This window comes from Zosterops lateralis, assembly GCF_965231275.1.
Source record: "Zosterops lateralis genome assembly, chromosome: 5".
Classification (NCBI taxonomy): Eukaryota; Metazoa; Chordata; class Aves; order Passeriformes; family Zosteropidae; genus Zosterops; species Zosterops lateralis.
Window position 1 is genome coordinate 22,820,170 of NC_139766.1, and position 18,066 is coordinate 22,838,235.

Genomic DNA, 18,066 nt, shown 5'->3' on the forward strand with positions numbered 1-18,066 from the left:
GGGATTTTTAATAGGAAAACATCATTGTTCCTCACTATTTCATTTTGTATTCTGAATAAAAACCTCTGTATGGCATGTGTGGATGACATCAAAGGAGTAATATCCAAGGTTCTTGGATTCTGTTCCCAAGTTTGTTGCATGTGTCAGAAGTAGACTTGCTAACAGAAAGGTTAGAAGTTTTTCTCCCAGTCTGTGTTGGGAGGGAATATATTGCATACCCAGTGTACAGAAGGTTGGAAGTTTAGTTGGTGTTTATAAAGCTCCTTAATGAGTACTTGCATCAGCAAATCTTTGTGTCTCCTATGAGTAAATGCTAAGTTTTGTGGATGGCATGTAAATAGTGTAATGGTAAAGCTACATTATTGTGTATGTGTCTTCAATATGTTCTGATTAATATACTGCTGCAAATAAAACTGAAAATTAATTAAAACTGGAAAAAGTAGACTGTACAGAGCTGCCAGCCCCAGGTTTGTGAACCTCAGTGCTGTTTGCAGCCATGCATAAGCTTCTGTCACAAAGCAAGTTTCACCTTCCTGACACTGAGAGCTTGCCTGGCATGTGCACAGCACTTTGCACTCCCAAGGCAGTGGCCCTTGTGTTCACTGAAGGCTGTGTCACCATTCTGGCACATCCAGGTGACCCACTCACAAACTGTTCTGTCTGGTGCCGTTTCAGTGACTACGACTCCAAGCATGGGCAGCAGGCCCTGGATGCAGACAGCCCCGTGAGGACTCGAAGGCATTCCTGGAGGCAGCAGATATTCCTGCGAGTGGCCACCCCTCAGAAAGCATGTGATTCTCCCAGCAGATACGATGGTAAGGTCTGGGTTTGTTTGCTTCTGTGAGCTGATTTGTGTATGTAGTGTGTATGTAGTGTTTGTGAAGTGTGAATCATCGAGTCTACCAAGGGGATGTATTTGCCTGGTGTTCTGTTTGTACTGTCATTGTAGTTTACCACCTACTTTTTTGGTAATACTCAGCTCATTAGCTGTTGACCTTTTACTTCTCAGCTTCATATGTAAGCTGTTCCTATTGTCTCATGTTAACTAGCCAGAGAAGAAATTGTTTTTATGTATACTATTTTAAAGAGTTCTGGGGAAAAAATACATTACCAAATATTACACTGAAGAAAAGAGGAGGCTTCTATTTCATCTTTTTGTGTTGAAGTACAGACCTACAAACTAGAAAAATCCAGGTGTACCAGCAGGAATTACATTTCTTTTATGATCTCAGTTGAGTTCTGTAGTGCATGTTTTGTCCTCATGTATGCTGCTCCAGTCTGTGACATTTGCCACTTGTGTCATAATTATCCACTGTTCCCATAATTATTTTGTGAAATTCTTTAGAGCTGAAGAACCACAGACTAAAAGAAAACCACTGCACATAATCATGCATGTGCATCATTTTGTGCATTCGCTTTATGTAAGCCAGATAGTACAGGACATGCTGGGGCCAAGAATGCCTTAGCAAATCCTCTGGCTTACTCAAGTTTGAATTTCACAGCATGAACTCTGTAAGCTATAAATTCTAATTTTCCTCTAAGGCCATTGTATGAGAAATAAGAAGAAGTGTAAGGAAACAGAAAGGAACAGTACCTTATAGTAAAAGTAGTAAAAAGTAACCATCCTAATGTCACTGAGATGTTTTACTTGCATCTTCAAGTGAGACCTTGATTAACTGGAGTAGACACATAACAGAAGTGTTCTATTATTAATGCACTGCTTGCAGTGTAATTTTACTGACAGTGAGGTGAGCTGCATATGGGTATAGATGCCTCTCAAATTTAGTGTACGTCAAAGTGAAGTGATCTCAGGAGTATGTCATGTGAACATACATGTGAAATGCTCTGTTGTACTTAAAGCATGTGAAGGGCTGTTACATGAAACTTCTGTTTTTACAGGTTTGATGCCTCTCTTTGTGTCTGGAAATAGTCTTACTTGTTTTTGAAAGCCACAAAACCTTCCCATATTAAATAGGAAAATAAAATCCACCTAAATTGCCTACCCAAGCATTTCCTCTGAGACATAATAGCTGCAAGATACAATCTTAACAACCTACAGCTGGGTAAGCAGAATAGTTTGGGAAACAAGTGGGGCCAAAATGGAAAACAGGATGTGCTATTAATAGGAGCAGCAATTTAAAATATTTGGCCTTTTTTCTTCATTCATTTTCTTTTTTGTTTCACTGTACATACTCAATTTATGAACAGAAAAAACTCAGAGTCAGCGGGTTTTTTTAATTATTTAGAGCAAATAGTGGGTTTTTCTATTTGGATTCTCCTGGAACATTTCTGGTAGTAAAGGATACACACTTGTTATCCAGTCTCTGTAGCCTTGAAGAGAGCTGCTGTACAGCTGGTCTTACACTGATCCCACCACCACAGTTAACTAAGAAACCCCTCTAGTTCCAAAGTAAATATAACTACCTGACATTCATCATCTTTTTTTCTTTCATATTCTGTCTTTTTTTAAGTCTTTCTCACTCTTTTTAGACTGATTTCCTTTAATTTGTACAAACAGCTGATGTATCACCAAAAGATTGATTTCAGCCAAATTGGACACAGGACAAAGAAGGTTTTAAAGATAACATCTTTGTCATGTTCTGCAAAAGTAAGCATGAAGGGAGGGAAATAAGGGAACATCTGTGATTTATGGGTTTCCCTTTACAGATACAGACTCCACTGACCAGTTTCTCCCTTCAGGTGCCATGGTCAACCCCCTACCACAGGATAATCTGCAGGAGAGGAGTAAGAAAAAAGCTGGGAAAGGGGCTGTTTAAAAGCTAGTATGTCAGCCTAGAAACCTAGATTTCTGTGACTCAGAGATGATACAGTTTTTCAAGTTTAGCCTAGGCTGCTTTACTAAACTTTGTATTGAAGGTAAAATCCACCAGGGTGCGTGAACTGTGCATTGCTTTGACCACATGTGGGCAGGCATTGTCAACAAAATGAAACTGCTCTGTGGCTGTAATTTCTCTGGGTTGTAAGGAGCAAATTGCACATAAGAATGTATAAGTTGTATAGTTGAACTAGAGACAGCTTTAAGCTTTATACTCACAGAAAATCCTAGGCTCTGACATTTGTGGTTACTTTTGTATAGGCAGGTGGTGAGCTGAATCTTGAGATGTACCATGTTCGTTGCTGCTCTCTGTGTGGTTAACACAGCAGGATATGAAAGTGTATTTACTAAAAGTTTAAAAGAAAAAAAAGAAACCCCAGACAACTGGTACATAGCTTTTGCTGAAATTCTGATCTTACTCTTTCGAGGTACTGAACTTGATAAAAGGCTGATATCCTGAGTTTCCTCTTGAAGCTTGAACAGTTTAAACAGCACTGAATCTCACTGTCTTGCACTTCTTAATCCTTTAATTCTTTGAAAAGTGCTCATAATTAGTTTGAGCTAAAACTTCACTTTCTGTAGCTCAGGTGGAGCAAAATGGTTGCTGGCTGTGCTTTGGGGATTGCATCATGAATTACCAGGCAGAGAGCACAGCTTGTTTAGCAGACACCATTATTTAAAAGGAAGGATTTACTATACATTAAGGAGGGTATTCAGTCCTAAATCAGTAGAAAAAAATACTGCAAATAGATATGCTGGAAAGCCATTTTTTCTTGCCAGTTGAGGTTTCTGCCCTTGCCTGATGGTTGGACTAATGTAGCCATACTCAGCAAGGCAAGCACTCTGAGACAACACAAAGCCTTGTAGAGAAACCATTACTTTTGCTTGCAGTGGGAGCAAAGCCCCACATATACTCCCTTTTCCAGCCACTTCCTGCTTGTTGGTGCTGCCACTTTCCCCTTCCCCTGGTATTTATCTCTCCTTCTGTACGTAAATTTACAATTACACACATCAGAGAACTATTATGAAATTTACTGCCTGACAGGAAAGCCAGGTGATCCCTGGTGAGCCTGAAGATGAGGCTGGTCCGGTTTGAAAACCTAGAAAGAATTTGGGTGAAATGATCTAGAGACTTCTAATACTTTACAGCTGATAGCTGGAGGATGGAGTGTTGAATTATGTTAGTTCTGTTGTAGCAAGCTGCAGCTCCAGCCTCAATTGCTGAAAGGCTGTGATGCTGCGAGTGGTGTGGAGCACCAGGGGGCAACATTTCTCCCACTGGCACCTCAGACACAGTGTCTCATCGTCGGAATCTCGTTTTTATTGTTTATTTGTGGGAGTGCAATGACTGTTGAATCCTGCAAAGTAGAGAGATGTCAAAAGGGAAGCAGAGTCTCCTTAAAAAATTGATCACACTTTGATCTCTTACAATACTTCATTTATTTGAAAGAAGGTTTTTATTCTTCTTTTTCTAAAGCTCTGTCTCTCCTACTCACTGTCTTAAACATTCTAAGTAATAAATGTGTTTCCTCAGTTATTTCATTTTTGCCTTTATACTGTCCCACCCTGCTTGCAGGCAGATGTTCCTACTTTGGTAGAATCACTCAAGAGCCACATTTTTTTGGCTATGCCACTGGTCTGGGACTCTTCAGTTCTTTGTTCTGATAAAAAAGATGAAGAGAACAACAACTCAGTGATTATTTTAAACCAGATGAAGGATGAACACACTCAGAGGCCCTAATTTTTAGTTGGATCAGTTTTCTAGTCCCACTCACAGTATTACACAAGCAATAAAGCAGGCAGGAACAGGTGTCTGGAAGGTGAGGGTGGGTGCCCTTACTCTGCTCAGGAGCAGAACATCCCTAGATCAGTGTAGACTGATAATAAAACTTCACCTTGCACTGCAGTGCAGCAAGATATTCACTTACATTTATTCAGCATCTACAAATCTATGCACAGTGGACAATTGTCACTACAGTTTTCACACATTGACTGCTCGGAATTGGTCATAGTAGGAGAACTGTTTTGCAGATTGTCAGAAACTCCTAGCATAGTCAAGTCAGTTGCTGGATTTAAGGGGGATGTGAATAGTTTTTGAAGGAAATGGTGGTAAGGTAGTGGTGCTTGTTGGAGCTTTCTTGCTGAGGGAGGTGTGTTGGAAGTAGGCAATAAAACATGTCAGTTTTAGGTTGGAGAATGGGTGATTTGTTTTAATGTGGGCAATGTATGCTGAAGCTACCTCTAGAACAGTGAAAGAAGTTTCAATTCAGAGCAATGAGATGCTTGTATCCCTTAGCAGTAGTCAGCAAATAAATTTAGATAAAAATCAGCTGCATTTTATTTTAGAGCTTGAGTTGCAGAAAAAAATGGTTTAAAAAGCACAAGTACCTCTGTACAGGAAAATGAACTTGATTCATTAATTAAAATTAATTTGGTTTTGACCTCATTCAGATAGAGGTGGCAAACTGTTAAATCCTAAGTGCATCCTAAGTGAAAAAAAGTTTGAATTTGAAGAACTGTTATTCTTTAAACCAGCTGTAGTTAACACCTACCTAGCTGTTTATGTGTTTTGTGGTGTGGGCTGTATCTCTTGATTATTTAAAAATCATTTTGTAGTAGCATTGCAGATACTGTAAACTGTTGCTTTAGCATTCTGTGCTTAGAGTGTTTATGGGGTGTAAATGACTTGTAATGTGTTTGCCAATACTGTTTTAGCAACACAGTTATTATTAATTAAAGCCAGTTGGTTATAATGGATTACTCAGTTCTGCTTCTTTCAGATCAAATATGTGCTCAATCTTGATTTGCAGCACAGAAGTTTGGCTACAACCAATATGTACATGATGAACATTTGATGGCTTCTGTGCCCATTGAAATATCAGGGCATTCCTTTCTCAGGAACTGATAATATTAGCAAATGAGGTTAATTTGGAGGTAGTGAGTACTTTTTAAGAAGTCTTGGCTTTAAAAGAAAAGCAAAGTCCAAAGCATCCTTCAGAGCTGATTTTAATCAACTGTGTTGAAATACACAATTTTTCAAGAATTCCTCATTCAGCCATTGCTTTAAATTGTATGTCAGATTACAAGAACTTTGTTGCTTCTTGTGATTCTGCATCTGAAACTTTCTGATTACAGAAGGCTCCTGGTCATTTTACTACATTGGGTTATGATGTTAAATATTCCAGGCAGCTGTGTAAAATAACAGGACTATTATATCCTTGGTTATAGAAGTTTTCATTCCTCTTTATTTCTGTACCGTGTATGAAAGAAGGTGTTGTACTACCTGAATGGAAAATCTGAAGAGAACTAAGGATGTTGTTGATGTTTTTTCTTTTGGCAGTTGAATCTTAAATGGCTGTGAAATTCTCTTGCTTGTTTGCCGAGATGAATTTTGTAAAGTTTAAAATGCAACAAAGAAAAATAACATAATGCAGTAAATAAAAAGCTTAATGGATTCTTCCATACCATATCTCGTCTGACTTTTTAACCCCAGAGAGTGGATGCGAATGGTAAACACTACATGTAGAGAGCCATGTGTAAACAATTCCATAGTGAGGATGGTGGTAATACATTATTATTGAGCCTCCTCCCTGTCAGCCCTTCCTTTCTACTTGAAGCATTGGAGTTTCTAGTCAAAGATGAATCTTGTTGTCTTGGTTTTGATAGCTGAGGTTGGTTAGACTAAGTGCTTCTGAAAGAATGTTTTTTAGATTTAGGCTTTTAGGTTGGTTTGTCACTTAAACCTTGTTAAATACTAAGGTGGATTGTTTAGAAAAATATTTGATAAACTAATTTTTTCTTAGTGATTTACAAATTAAATATCCCTGTTCATATATTTCTGATCAGATATTGTCTGTTTTAATTACTACTGAGGTCATTCACCGTCTTTCCATGTACAGACTTTCTTTAGTACAGTCCCTGGTAGTAATATATTATGATACTTCCTTCTTAATCTTTTGTACTTTATTTTTTGTGTCATCTTTCCACATAAGTTTTGTGTAAGGCATTTGTTGATCCTTTTGGAGTGCAGGGATACTCTGCATCTTAGGATTGAAGCACTGCCATGTGAAGCCAACAGCTGAATATAAATGAATAGATGAGCTGTACTAATTTCATCTCAGTCCATTGTTCTTACTGGCCTTGTCCTTTGTTGGGTATTATAAGTAGTGGAAGCAGAAGAGGAGTGCTTTTGAGGTACATATGGATGTGCTAGAATATTTGGGCAACATTTCCATCTGGTTCATGAGCAGTGTCATCTGCAATTCAGTACCTTGAAGAAGTTATCACAAGGCCAGGAAAGATGGTGGTTTTCCCAGTGAAGTGCAGTTTCTCAGAGAATCCTTGGGTTTGGCCCACAGACATGTAAAATTCCATTGTGCAGGAGAATAGTTCTGAAGTGTAGTCCAAGTATGAAGCTCAAATGGAAAATTACCATAAAATTACCATTGATCAAATATACTAACAGTTATTGAGTCAACTTGCCAAAACCTGAACCTCAGAGAACAGAAGTGTGATAGGCGTGTAGGAGTAGCACGTATGGAGGTAGAATTTTATACGGAAGCAAAGGAAGCAAAATATTTGAAAGGAGTTAGAGTCTGGTCAAACGTGGAATAGGAGTCAACAAAAGGTGACTAAGTTGGCAGATAAACAGGGAAGCGGTCTTTCAATGTGTGCTGAAGCAGTCAGATCCTGTTTAAGTGCACCTACTAATCTCATAAAAGTTCTGAAGGCTGCCCATTGCTTGGAATTTAACACATGGCAGTTTGGTTCCATGGAATGTGAGCAGTTAAATCACTCTACTGTTCATCTTTACTTTCCCTGCTATCCTCCAGATCCCTGGTGCGTAACAATACAATACTCAGTTCCTTATCACAGTATTTCTGCTCTTGTCTCTTCTGGATCTGGAAGCTGGGTGGCATGTCTGTCTATCACCTTGCATGTTCATGGACATGGGTTAGTGCTGACTTATTAAATGTGTGAGTTTTTTATTTTGCTTTGAGGGATTATCTTCACGTTCCACCTTCCTTCCTCCTTTACCAGCTAAACAGGTGATGCAATTCTGCAGACTTCTGACAGGCCACCTGAGCTGCTAAACAGGATCATTCTGTAAATCGTGCCTCATGCCAGTGTGCAAACAGGAAGAAAGACAGCTTCTGAATGTGTTGCACTTTATCAGAGTAGACTTTAGACTTTCTGTTAAATGTCCACAAGTGATAAGAAGCAAAAGAAAAAATAGAAAAGGAGCTGCTGTTTGGAAGGCAAAATCAATCCTAGGATTCTTCACAGAAGCATTTAGAGGTAGGGTTGATAATCATAGTTGCTCAGCTTTTAGAATTTAGTAACCTTTTGGTTTTCTTTTATAGTCTTAAGCATTATTTCTTTTAATGAGTACTGATTTTATCAGATTAGTCAGCAACAGATGGGAAATTTTCAGCCTAAATGGAAGCAGGACCATGGTCTTCAATAATTAATGCTTTGCAGCCGTTCAGCTGTTGCCACATTTTGATCACTGCAGAACGACAAGTGAGTAATGTCTCTGATAAACTTGTGAATTTAGTACTTGAAGACCAAGCCCTAAAATTTGTCCTGAAGAAGCAGGATGTGTACATTAAAGACAGGAAGATTCTAGATGTGGAATGTGTTAATTCTTGCTTTAGGAATGCAATGTGCTTAATCCATTTCCTTGCATGTGTTTTGCCAGCCTGGGTGGTTTTTTTGGGTTTAGAGCTTTTTTAGCAAGTAGGTGGCCATAAACTGTATCTGGACATAGTCTATTATTTTATAACATATTTGTGCATATATGCATACATAAAATCAGAATACACATCTGACTCTAAAAGAGATACATAAACCACTGGGAGGATGTGTAGAAGAGACTTGTTTCCCCCAGGACGTGCCTGCATTTCATATTGGATGCTATGAGAATGGAATGTAAATGTGATGTGAACAGACCACAGACAGCGTACAATAGATAAGGGGTTTCCTATCTGGATCACTTTTACTTTTTTGCATTGGTGTATGGTGACCACTTTCGTTGATTCCTCTTTCTTATGGTGTCATTATTCTATGCAGCCTTAGAGGAAATTAAAAACTTCCCTTGAAGATTGTCTTTTTGTTTCTTTAGTATTTTATTCAAGCAAATTAGGTGAATTTTACCAGCATTATCCTTAAGAGCATTCCCTTTAAATATTTCCTAATATGTACTAAGGAAAATCGGGATCAAAGCTACTATATTTAGAAATTCTACATAAAAATGTACAGAATATTGTTGACAGTAAAGCATGTGCATCAAAACCAACAATTGCATCAAAACCAGCAATTAAATGAAAATAATTTTCCCTTCATGGTCAATACAAGCTGAAAATGATTGAGAGTGTGTATCTTCTCTATGTTCTGACATTTGCCTATATCTCTTTCATAATTGCAGATCTTAGCCCATTGAAGTCTTTCCATTTACCTGTAAAGAAAAATGATTAATGTTTCCCACTTTCTTTTAATGAATATAATACAGTCTCTTCATTGTATTGATACTTGCTGTATTTCTGAGTGCATCTCTCAGTTTTCATGTCAGTGTCAGTTTTCCTGTTTTCTTTGCAAAAATGATGATTGCCATTAAAGTGTCAAATATTTGACCTTTGCCTAATTCTCATTCCCATGATGTTCATTGTTCTTTGAAATATTGTAGATACCTGAAGTGTGGATATCAACATCTATATCCAGAGTGCAAGGTTGTAAATGTTCAAATTGTTCTGCTAGCTGAAAATGTTGCACTCATCTTTATATATATATTTTAGCCCTAGACTTTGTGGTGGCAAGCAAATAAATGTTGTATAAGGAAATGGGTGGTATTTGGAGCCACTCTACTTCTCTTTGACTCTTTGGGAGGAGAAGATTGACAGTGGCAAGACTTAAAAAAGCAGAAGTGAACAGCTGTGAACATTTCCATTCTTAGTCATCTGAGCTCAGTTGTGCGAGTGCCTTTGAACAAACAAGGAAAGAATAGCTGCATATGAACTGCATGAGTCAAAGTAGAGTGAGAGTCTGGGAAGAACTTAAAGGGGGGAAAACCTTCCTATTTTGTTAGTTTTGAAGAGATGAGGTGTGTATTTAATCTTTACCACCATACTGGGCAATGATAAATAAGTGGACCACTGAGCTGCAATCAGAATAATTGCTTCAGGAATGCTCCTTCTGCAGGAGCTGTTTGAAATAGCACACACAGATGTACTTGTCCTTGGCTGGCGGGTCTGTGAATGGATTTTGTTGCACTGTCTTGCATGTATAGCTCAGGGAGCAATTTCACAGCCACTCTGGCTGGGTGAAGAACTGCTGTTGTGATGGCCTTCCATTTGAGATTTGGTAGGAAGAGATTGGTTGTTTCGACCATTCATTTTAAAGTTGGTGAATTGAGTAATTTTTCTTCTAGATACAGGTTGTGTCAAATACTACTGAGCCTCCAGAGAAGCTGTATAAAACAGTAAAATTAAGTGATACTACAGCAGGTATTAAGAAAACAAAGTATAACAGCTTACATTGATTACTTGATTTAAAACAATGTTATATATCCTTTCCCTAAAACAAAATTATTTTTCAATTTTCCTGAGATTTATTTAACGTTCACTTCCTTTTGTAATGTTTTCAGTCTTAGAATTGCCTTGCATGCTTGCCAAAATGATATATTTTGTGGTAGGCCAGCCAAAGCCAAAATAAAAAGTGCAGAAGGTTATGATACAGTTAAAAATGAGAAGTGAAATGTCTTAAGGGCCTGCCTCTCTTTCTGCTTATTTACTTTAAGAACTGGTAATCATTACATTGCATGGCCTTAGGTGGTGGTGTATTTGTGCAGCTAAGGGTGTGTGTTTTCTTTGTTAAACATGCTTTAGAGATTATTCTTTAAATTATGTGGGTGCTATATATGATTTTATCTGCTATTTGAGTCATGCCACGTTTCAGCTGTAGGTTATGTTTTTATAATTTCTCAAACTTGCCTTTCTCTTTCAGTTCTCTACGTGTAAAGTTGTAATTAGGAAGATGTGGTCTTGGTGTGTGGTACAATGTTTTTACCAGGTTATAGAAAAAATTCTTCTAGGCTTTAGCCTGCATGATTCTTATTCTGAAGCAGCTTTTAAGTCTGCTTGAAACTGTCATTTGGGAAACCTTGCTTGGTATTGCTACCTCTTACCTATCTATCTATCGATCGATGGATACATGAGTTGGTGTGTGTATATGTAGACATGTGTCTATGTATGTGCAATCTTTCAAATTGTGTCCCTTCAGATGTTCAGATGAACATTCAAATATTCATGACATCCAAATAGTTAACAACAGCTTCTCTTTTTTAAAGATTACTCTGAATTGGGAGATCTTCCACCCAGATCCCCATTGGAGCCAGTGTGTGAAGATGGCCCCTTCGGGCCAGTGAAAGAGGAAAGGAAACGGACGCCCCATGAGCTTCGTGAGCTGTGGAAGAAAGCCATCATTCAGCAGATACTGCTCCTCAGAATGGAGAAAGAAAACCAGAAGTTACAAGGTTTGTGAAGCTCTTGAGTACTACACCATATGGCAATACAAATTCACATTTTTGTTTTCTCTGTGGCCTTGGTACTGGACTGCACCAAGCCTTAATGAAACATTCTAGAAACACACAGGTAAATCAGATTAGTAACATCTCCCTCAGCACTTATTACCATAGGTGACAATGGATGATTTTTTTTTTTTATTACTTCACCTTATTATTTGTTTACGTGATCTGAAGAGACACTCTCTTTTACCATGGCTGGGATTTTTTAGGCTGGTGTCTAGAAGCTCTCACAAGGAATTCAGCATTATCAGTATCACGAACTGAATTTTATTCTACATTCACATCCACAGGTCCTTGTCTTAATTATTGGTCATTTCAGAGTTGTGTTTAGCTGGTCTTGAGGCTCAAAGGAAGTTCTTAAAGAGGTTGTTGTGGACGTGAAACTATGGGTTCCTGCAGTAGTACCCACACTGGGCAGGCAAGGTTTCTGTAGAGTTGTAATGACTTAGATCAGTCCAAAGGGTGATGAGAAGGAACTTGAGAAACTGTAATTTGCAATTGTTCTTAACCACAATTTTTCTGTGAATGACTTAGCTGCAACAAATCCATTTTGGTGGCAATTTTTACACATAAAGAACAGCTGTATGCAGAATCACAAGTGGTTGCCTTTGAGAGCTGCTCCTTTGAAGATATCTTGGTTTCCTTATAGCATTTTCTTTAATTTCATCGTTTTAGGAATAGACGACTGACATATTTGTATCTCATATGAACTACTCCTCTTTTTCTCCTCTTTTATTTTTTCAGTCTTAGTACCTGCACAAAACATGCTTTATTATTTAGTTTACATTATTAACATTAATAAATCCTGTTTTCCAGGCACATTATACTACTAAAATGCCCCACAGAAAAAAAATCTTAAAAGCTTTACTAAGACTCCCTTGGAAATTCTCGCTCTACTTCTAAACTTTGGAATTACACTCAGCTGCAGAATCATTTTCATTTCTGCCATGGTTTTTTGATGCTTTCCCAGCTATTGTTTTTACTTTGTCATTACTATTATGGGACTGTATGCATAACAAATAGATGCCTAAATTTGGTTTGTGTTTTTATTTGCTGAAAGTCTTCTGCACTGAAGAGCTGAGAAAATGAAAATTCCTGTTATGAAAATCTTATGCTTATTTCATTAGTCATCATCTTTCATGTTTCTTCATATTTAGGAAGCAATCATCTTCTGATTAGGAGTAGGGAATTCAATTTAACTGACCAGACACAATTAATATTGCATACAATATCTTTAAAAAACCAAACAAAGTGATCCAACCCCAGAATCATGAAATTTTAGATACAAAATGTTTCATGTGGATAGCACAAGAGAGCTGTAGTTAAAATAATCCATTTTACAGATAGTAAACAATATTAACTGCTGCATTCATTATATCACTTTTTAGCATCTGAAAACAATTTGCAGAACAGACGGCTGAAACTTGACTACGAAGAAATCACACCATGCTTAAAAGATGTAACTTTGATTTGGGAAAAAATGTTGAGTACACCTGGAAGGTCAAAGATTAAATTTGATGTAGAAAAAATACACTCTGCTGTTGGACAAGGTAAACAGTTTGGTTTTTGAGTTGTTGAAATGCATGTAAATTGTATCTGAAAAGGAATAGTGTGGCCACTTAACCACTCCTTATAACCATATTCTCTCTAGAGCTCTTCCTCAGGCTGCTGACAAAACAAGTATCAACTTTTGGTACCATTATGCTTATGCAAATACAAGTACCAGTCCCTTTCAGTGGTAGCTGCAGTTGTATCACTGGAGCTACAGCATACATTTTTAAATAACATCTGCCCTTACCAGGAGAGTTGTATGATGCCTCAATGTATTACAATTTTTGCAATCTGATTTTCTAAATTAAAAGTTACAATGAAAGAAAAAAAAGTCTGGATAAAGCTAATATAAATGACTGTGTGAATTACTGAAGAAGCCCTCTGCACTGTTTTCTGGAAATTCTCTGTTCCAGCCTGTGTACTATGTCCGTGCACAAAGAGTAGACATGGGCATCTCTGCACAACTGCCTTTTCTCTGAGTTCAAGAACTCTTTGTCCCTGCAAACACCACTTACAGTCTTCCTCACAACTGCAGGGCTGAGCAGCCACCCCTATTTTCACTGCAGCAAAAGTAATATAACCTAAGGATGTTTCTTAAATGTTCTAAGAAATTGGGCTATTACTCAATGTTACATTTGCCATGGTTGGACCCAAAGGCCTTAGGCTGAGTGTTTTATGGACCAATGGTAAAGATGGCTACTCCAAGGAACTTTTTGTAGTTCTTTACAAAGCTTTCCAACATGTAAAGGAAGTATCAAGATTTAACCACTGACAGAAGTTTAATATTTTAAATATTGCGCACATTACTATGTGCAATTATGCAAGCAAGTTAAACCAAATTGCCCATTTAAAATGACTGGGCAAGTCTAGATTTCTAACAATATCCAATCCTAATATGTTTTGTTATCTTTCCATGTAACTTGTATGCGTGACTTAGTCTTGATTTCTCCTATTGTTATTGTCCTCCCTATGTTACCCATATACCAAAAGAAAAAGAGAGTCCTAAAAACTTGAAGCTTTAAGTTACTTCAAGCTGTAGTATCTGGTTCCAGTGCATTAGAGATAAGACAGAAGACTTCCCCAAGTGAAAGTGCATTGATTTCTTATGTAGATGATTTAATAGTAAGTGATAGTCTTGTGCTGAATTAATTTTACTCCCAGAACTTTACATACAGTTTAAAAATTAAGGCTATCATTACTTATGTGAAATAGTTATGTAGCATCTGCCCTTTTTTAAGAGAAATAAATTCAAACTTTAAAACATTTTTATGTGTACCAGTCATTAAGCAAGCAGATAGCAAAACTTGAAATACAATACTTGCTCTCTGATTATGTGTTGTGTTGTAGTCTCTAGATCACATCTCATTTGTACCTATTTATATTTTTGGTATGTGTGCATCCCACCTTCCTAAAATGTACTCATAACATCAGAGTCCATGCTATACTAGTGAAAATTGAGAATTAGTTCTATTGCAGTGCTTTATTGTGCACTTTACATAGAAAAAAGGGAGATAAGCACGTAACTTTTCGGAGATAAGTATTGCAATTCTTGATGTCTCTTCCAGTACTTCTGAGACTGGATGTAAGCATGAACCTTAGGCGGTTCATAGTATTTCTTTCTACTTTTCACTAATGTTAAGGTCACAAAAAGGTCAAAAAAAATCACTAATCTTAAGGTGCTGATGTCTTTTATTGGTTGAGGAAGTAAAAGCACTGTAGTTTCCATCTACTTCTATGGTCCATTGGAGGTAGCCAATTGGGATCTGCCTGCCTGTGTAGCAGATAGGCATCTTCAGTTCCTCAATCCTGTTAGCTCAGCTATGGCAGAACCCTCAGTAGGAGTACAAATTACTGGTTTAATTGCTTTCTCTGCTCAGGAGTACCACGTCACCACCGTGGGGAGATCTGGAAGTTTCTAGCTGAGCAATACCATCTTAAACATCAGTTTCCAAGTAAACAACAACCAAAGGACACACCTTATAAAGAGCTTCTAAAACAACTAACTTCCCAACAGCATGCAATTCTTATTGACCTAGGTAAGTACAGTAGTGGTCTGAAATTAAAACAAGGGGTTTATGATCTCTGGAAGATATTTAAAGAAGGTAACACACAAAATGCCTTTCACTATGTAATAATAGGTTGTTGGTAAGAACTGCTTTTAATCTGGTGTGAGAAACCAGGAGATGATGTTTTTCCAAGAGGATCACAGCTCTTGTGTGTGGGATAACTCACTATTCATTATGCTCTTCCCTAATAAAGGCCAAGAATCAATGTCTTCCAGAGCATAGCATTGACACTTTGGTTTTAGGAGCTGTGTGGGTCAATTCAAGAAGTCCATTATCACTGCATTTGATTAAATGAATTTGCAATTAAAAACTAAATCAAAGGAAATTATGCACTGCAAGTAACCAAATGTCATGTGAAAGAATGATAAAAATTTATGGGAAAAGTTGGACTTTTTGGACTGATCTGAATGATTAATACCCATTGCATTGTTTTTTCTTACATCTTCTCTGTAAAGCAGTAGTACAGGATTTTCCCATTATAATTCTGCTCTTTATAACTACTCGCACAATATTTAAGCATTTTTCACTGCAAATGGATCTACCCCCTTTCTTGCCTAATGAGGAAGGACTACCTATACCCAGAGCTGCCTGGGAGCACCCATTCATTATTTTATTAAAAAAATCAATGTGCTGACTGTCTTCAGTGGGTACTAAACTGTGAGAAGATTTGTAAAGTTTAACTGGTGACCTAAGCTTTAAATGATAAAGAGGCTATTTTCTCCTTTTTAAGCAACATTTGGTAAAGTGAGTCAAAATACCAAAGCAGTGCATAGAAAATATATAGGAATGTGAAGGAACAGATGTGTTTCTGCAGAAAGTGGTGTGACCAGAGATGGGAAAGGGTGGTGGTGGATGTCACCTTCACTTTCCCCTACTGCCTGGTTTTGACTTGGCACTGGGAAAGTAAGAGTCCAAGGAGCTTTAATGCGAGCTGGGAATAGGCAGTGGAAGTGTGTGTAAATTGTCTCCCTTCAGACTTGGCACACCAATCTAGGAATTCCCCTGGACTGAACCGTGCCAGACAACAATCTTTTGTGTTTGAGAGAGACATTTACATGCAGCCAGAGATGATTTACCAGCAAAAATCTATTGGTCCAGCATACCTGGTGTTGATAGCCCTGGCACTGAAGGACACTGAAATGGTTCAGGAAGAGGTGAACGGTTTTGTGCTGGGTTAATTAATTGAACACCTTAGCAGAGGGATGGTGCTGGGATGACTCCTGGACAGTAGGGAACACAATCAGTCTGAGCTTGGTTGTCTCAAAAAGCAGACTGGGGCTTATTGGCTCGGCAGTCTGTTCATATTTTCTACCTGGTTCTGCATACAAATACTCTCTCATCTTAGCCATGTGCTCTTCTTGTAGAGACAAATGACTGCATGTGTTGGCAAATTGGTAGCTTCATGGAGGTTTTCATGCAAGGTGTTGTTTCTGGCAGGGTGCTATTTGCCAGCCCATTAGCTGAAAGAGGGATTGGACCCTGTCATAACCATAAGGTGAATTGGGAAGCTGAAGACTTCCCAGTGATTCACATTGAAATGGAGCTGTGCTGCATGGTAACAGGCAGCATAACTGTATACACAGCTAGAAGGGATTGGCATGTTCTGACTTGTGTTCCTTTAGGCTATCAGAAACATTTTCTCTCAAATCTTTAAGAATCCTTCTGAGAGCATGCACTTACACCTTGAAAGAAACAAACTGTGTTCTCGCAACACAGTGATTGTAATACCTAAAATATTTGCCCAAATTAGGCCAAATAGGTTGTGTTAAGACAGTATGCGCCAAAGCTGTAATAGTATTGCTTGCACTTAGTTGATGCATCCTCAGATGTAAAAAGTGCTTCTTGAGGCCAGGAGTGTGCATGTGGATGCAGAGCTAAGGTATAGAAGCTGCTTTGCTGGCCCAAATTTCATGTCACAGTGCTATCAGTGTAGGAAACCATCTATCGCTGGGTGTTTGCCGAACACGGTAAAAAATTAGGTTTTGTTTTATTACATTTTTAAAAATAAAGTAATAGGTACTTACTTTCACATTCTGGGGCTCTTGAGGTATCACAGTTAATTTAGTCTCTTTTTGGCAGGGCCAGAGATCTTTGCTCCAAAATAAAGGCTAAAATTCTTAGTTAAGCCAACATCAGAGCCCTCAGAAACACATCAGCTAGTAAGTTTAGCAGTTCTTTTCCTCATCCATTTCCTGGTTTTTAGAACTTCTTACCGTTTTTATTCTTGATAAGCCCTTTTTCATGACTTACATGAAATGAGCTTTGCTGCCTGAGTGAGGCAGTGCAGGTATGCCTTTAGAGACTGTATTGTAGTAATTTGTCCTTCAAGCAAAGGAATGCTAGAAATACTTATTCTGTAACATTCAACTCTAACACCCTGGCCAGGGAGACCTACTCAGAACTGAATGGCATGTCCCATGTGACAGGTTAGAGCAGCTACCAGATGGCAGAAGGACTCTGCCCTGGGCTTTGTCTTGAAACAGGAGTTCTGATATTATCTGGCAGCACAGCAGCATTCCAGGAGCTAAAGGGTGGGGTGTTATTTAACAAGTGGGCAACCAGAAAACAAGCTCCACTTAACCCTAGAACAAAAGAGGTATTCAAATTTCTCCTCTGTTGAGGTGTTTTACAGAGGAAGTTTGATAGGGGCAGGGTTTTTCCAAAAAGTGAAAAATTTGCCTTTGGAAGTTTTTTTAAAAAATCTGTAAAGGTTAAGTCTTTAATGTCTTTGTTCACAGAATCACAGAGTGGTTAAGATTGGAAAGGAGCTCTTGAGATCATCTAGTCCAAATCCCCCTTGCTCAAAGCAAGATGTGCCCGGGCTGCCTAGGATCATGTTTGCTCAGATTTTTAATATGTTCATAGATGGAGACTTCACAACCTCTTTGGGCAGCCTGTGCCAATGCCTATCCACCCTTACAATTATTTATTAAAAAAAAAAATAAATAAAAAAAAACAAGCAGCGGGATTTCCTGTTTTTTAATGTGCGCCCATTGCATCTTGTTCTGTCAGTCTGTCAGTGAGCCCTGCTG

General features: G+C 38.1%; 1 protein-coding gene across 11 annotated transcripts in view; it reads left to right on the plus strand.

The window, feature by feature from the left end:
• Positions 1-18,066, plus strand: part of TBC1D1 (TBC1 domain family member 1) — a 99,253-nt gene that overhangs the window by 68,635 nt on the left and 12,552 nt on the right. For 10 of the 11 annotated variants that reach the window (XM_083861032.1, XM_083861035.1, XM_083861037.1 and 7 more), the window contains 4 exons: positions 676-815; positions 11,181-11,366; positions 12,806-12,967; positions 14,846-15,004. In XM_083861032.1, the coding sequence (XP_083717158.1) occupies positions 676-815; positions 11,181-11,366; positions 12,806-12,967; positions 14,846-15,004 (647 nt within the window). Of the gene's footprint in view, positions 1-675; positions 816-8,339; positions 8,360-11,180; positions 11,367-12,805; positions 12,968-14,845; positions 15,005-18,066 lie in introns of those variants that run through there. The other variant, XM_083861034.1, reaches the window with a different exon arrangement.